The sequence below is a fragment of the Antrostomus carolinensis genome, unplaced genomic scaffold (assembly GCF_000700745.2).
Source record: "Antrostomus carolinensis isolate BGI_N321 unplaced genomic scaffold, ASM70074v2 scaffold14912, whole genome shotgun sequence".
Taxonomy (NCBI): domain Eukaryota; kingdom Metazoa; phylum Chordata; class Aves; order Caprimulgiformes; family Caprimulgidae; genus Antrostomus; species Antrostomus carolinensis.
In genome coordinates, this window is record NW_010301704.1 from 60,772 (window position 1) to 63,924 (window position 3,153).

A 3,153-nucleotide genomic window follows, 5' to 3' on the forward strand; every position below is an offset into this window, starting at 1 on the left:
AGCTGGTTTCCCAGCAGCTGCTCAGCAGCGTGTGATTTGGAAAAGGAGAGATTTGGCTTTTAAACCTGCAGCAGTGATTTCCTTCGCTTCATTCTTTGTGGTTGCATCTCTGTTAATGCCACAACAATTAACACTGCAGGAATTTGGAGAGGGGGAAAAAGACTACACCTGAAACTTGGTAGTGACAGTTCAGTTACTGCTGCCCTTGCGTCAGAGCATGGGAATCATAAACACCGATACAAGTCCGAGCAAACGTGAACGAACGTGGGTCCGGCTGAAACTCTGCCCAGTGGAACTGGTGGGCGCCCATCTCTTCCCAGAGTTTTGAGTGGCGTGTAGCAAGGAGAGAGAGGGAGGCTGGGCGTTGCCCTGGATGAGAACTGACGGAACAGGATGGTGTCACAAAGCAACGGGGAGACAGCGTGGAACTGTGCCAGTCATGCCATGAAACTGGACAAGAGATGATGGTATGAAGAAAAGCGGGTAAGAGGCAGCGTCCCTGAGCTGGGGCAAGCGAGGCTGCCAGTGGCTTCCCAGCTATACTCGACAGTCCCAGTGTGTTTTCTCCTCTTCAGTTGGTGTTTCTCCAAGATGGCTATAAAAGATGGAATTGTTTTCATAGAAGACTTTTCTGTAGTAGAGCTGTTGGGAAATGTTTGGTCTGCTGTTACTGAAATCTATAAAGGGAACAGTTTTGTTGCTGTTTTGTAACTATGAGAGGATAGGAAATGGCTGTCAGCCTGGGAGAGCTCCAGAAACAGGAACTTGGGCACTTGTTGCTGAGCTGAAGGGAAAGAAACGGCTTTGCTTTTTCTACAAAGATTGTCGAGGTTTCAGAATTTTCCCCCCTCCTGCATCAGAATAAAATAGCAGCCTTTAAAAATTCAAGAAAGGCAACATCAGCGAGCACATCTGGGCTGTGCAGGGTCTGTGTTCAGACTTCTCTTCTGCCTACTTGAGGATGGGAACAGTTTGGTCCAGGACAGACTTGTGCAGCGAGAAAATGAATCCACTCAAATTTTATTAATGTGAATTAAGTAACATTTTATCAAAAAAGTCTAAAGAGCAACCAGTTTATAGGAGATCTGGGCTGCAACCTATGGTTTTAGAAAATACATAAGTACCCAGACCACTGAGGAAATGAAATATAGTATGCATTCTATAGGGAGAAATGCTTAAGATGATAGCTATTTACAGCTGGTTATAGTTTTTGGGTAATTGTGTATGGAATCGAAGACTGAGTGGACTTTTAGGAATAACTCTTAATACCTCAGGTATTTAAGTCATAGCTTTTAATGATGCATCCCACCGTGTTGGGAAGACCTTAGTGTGGGAGATGGAGTCTTAACTGTTTTATTAGCCTGGTGAAAGTAAATGTGAATGTGACTTATAAAGAAGATCCTGAAACATCAGGAAACATCGCCTCAAGACAGTACACTTCCTAAAAAACATAGTACAAAAAGCACCGTAGCATTTGAGATTTCCACTGTTGTGGGTTTTTTTCCTAGTAGGTGTCAGTATGACTCCATTTGCTTAGGAAGTATGAAGCATTCCAGGAATGGATGGAGGAGATGGACAAACAGCACCCAGGGCTCACTGGCCTAAGCAATCTGGGCAACACCTGCTACATGAATGCAATTTTGCAGTGCCTCTGCAGCGTGCCACCCTTCGTGGAGTATTTCCTCTCAGGAAAGTACAAAGCAGCCTTACACAAGTAAGTTGGTTTATTCATGCTAGTTAGGTTTTTTTTCTGCTTGGCACTGTTGGTTTCCTTCCAAAAGATATGTGTTGCCATGAGAATGTCCAAGGCAGACACCTACCAGCTCCCTGCCAAGCCATTACAGTCAAACTGGCCGCAAGCTGGTTTCCTTCCCCTTCCCCTGAGACATTTCCTTGCTGGGTAACTTAAGCAGCATACTTTTACTTTTTTTCTTCATTTTGATGGTAATACCAGTTACTGTCATTGCTGTCTCAATGACAATTCCTACTAGTTTCTAGCATCTACAGAGTCCCTCAAACCAAATGACAGGCTGTCACAGCCATGCTGTACCTGTGTGTGTTTTCTGTTCCTGTATTATGCCCCCATTTAAAGGTCGAGCCACCATCTTTTCATACTTTACCTGACACATTTATGTTTTTTCCAAGGGAGAATGGCGAGGCTGCGGCTGCCTTTGGCTGTTTGATATCCGATATGTGGCTTGGAGAGTTGGATTGTGTTTCCCCGGAGGGTTTTCATTCAGCCCTTGGGAAGCGGTACCCAACATTTAGCAAGAGGACACAGCAGGATGCCCAGGAGTTTCTGATGTGTGTGCTGAATGAGCTCCATGAGGCTCTCAAGACAGTAAGAACCCAGCTGTAGTATTTTGGGTTTTCCTCTTTGCATTTCATCATCTAGCATTCCATGTAATAACTGCCTACCCTCCTCTTCTGAATTACATTCTGTGGCTGCTAAACATTGTCATTTTCTTTATTTCATACCCACATACACAGAATAATTAATTTGCTTCTTGTCTAATGCTACATGAAATTGCAGCCCCCATCTAAACGATAATGCTGTTGGTAGCTCCCTCATCCTCACCTCTCACTCTCCTTGCTCCTTCCACACTTTACATTCTTCCTCTTTTTCATCTGCCTGAAATCCTCACGTCTGCCATGCTGCTGTGTCTGCCTTTCTCTTCTTCAGATCCACTGATAAAAAGCTTGTTGAGCCATTAAATCACTCCTATCTAATGTCCAGAATATTATATTTTTGTTTAATTTGTCTCAGAAATTTAGCTCACTCTGCATGTATGAAACATCGAGTAACAGCAGTTTAGAGACGAGTTTTGTGACAAGACTAACTACTAACCTACACGGGCAGTGACCGTTCAAACCCAGTGAAGGCACTTCTGAAGTGTTACCTACATTTTGTTAGTTTTTCTTTTTTCTTTTTCCTTCTGTATAGTCAAGGAAGAAAAGAGGCGTAACTGACGCAAAAGCAAGCAGAGGGAGTGTCGGTGAAACATCTATTATCACACAGTTATTTGAGGGACAACTCAGTTACGATATCACGTGTCTGGAATGCAAGATCACCACCAACAGACCCGAGATCTTCACTGTTCTTTCCTTGCCCATCCCTTCCAAGAGCGCCTGCTCTCTGCAGGTACGACTTCC

General features: G+C 44.0%; 1 protein-coding gene across 1 annotated transcript in view; it reads left to right on the forward strand.

Annotated features, from left to right (window-relative positions):
- Positions 1-217: 217 nt before the first annotated feature.
- Positions 218-3,153, forward strand: part of USP50 (ubiquitin specific peptidase 50) — a gene marked incomplete at its 3' end in the record, with an annotated part of 4,693 nt that continues 1,757 nt past the window's right edge. The window contains exons 1-4 of the mRNA XM_010163572.2: positions 218-264; positions 1,538-1,714; positions 2,146-2,341; positions 2,945-3,142. Coding sequence (XP_010161874.2) covers positions 218-264; positions 1,538-1,714; positions 2,146-2,341; positions 2,945-3,142 — 618 coding nt within the window. The remainder of the gene's footprint in view (positions 265-1,537; positions 1,715-2,145; positions 2,342-2,944; positions 3,143-3,153) is intronic.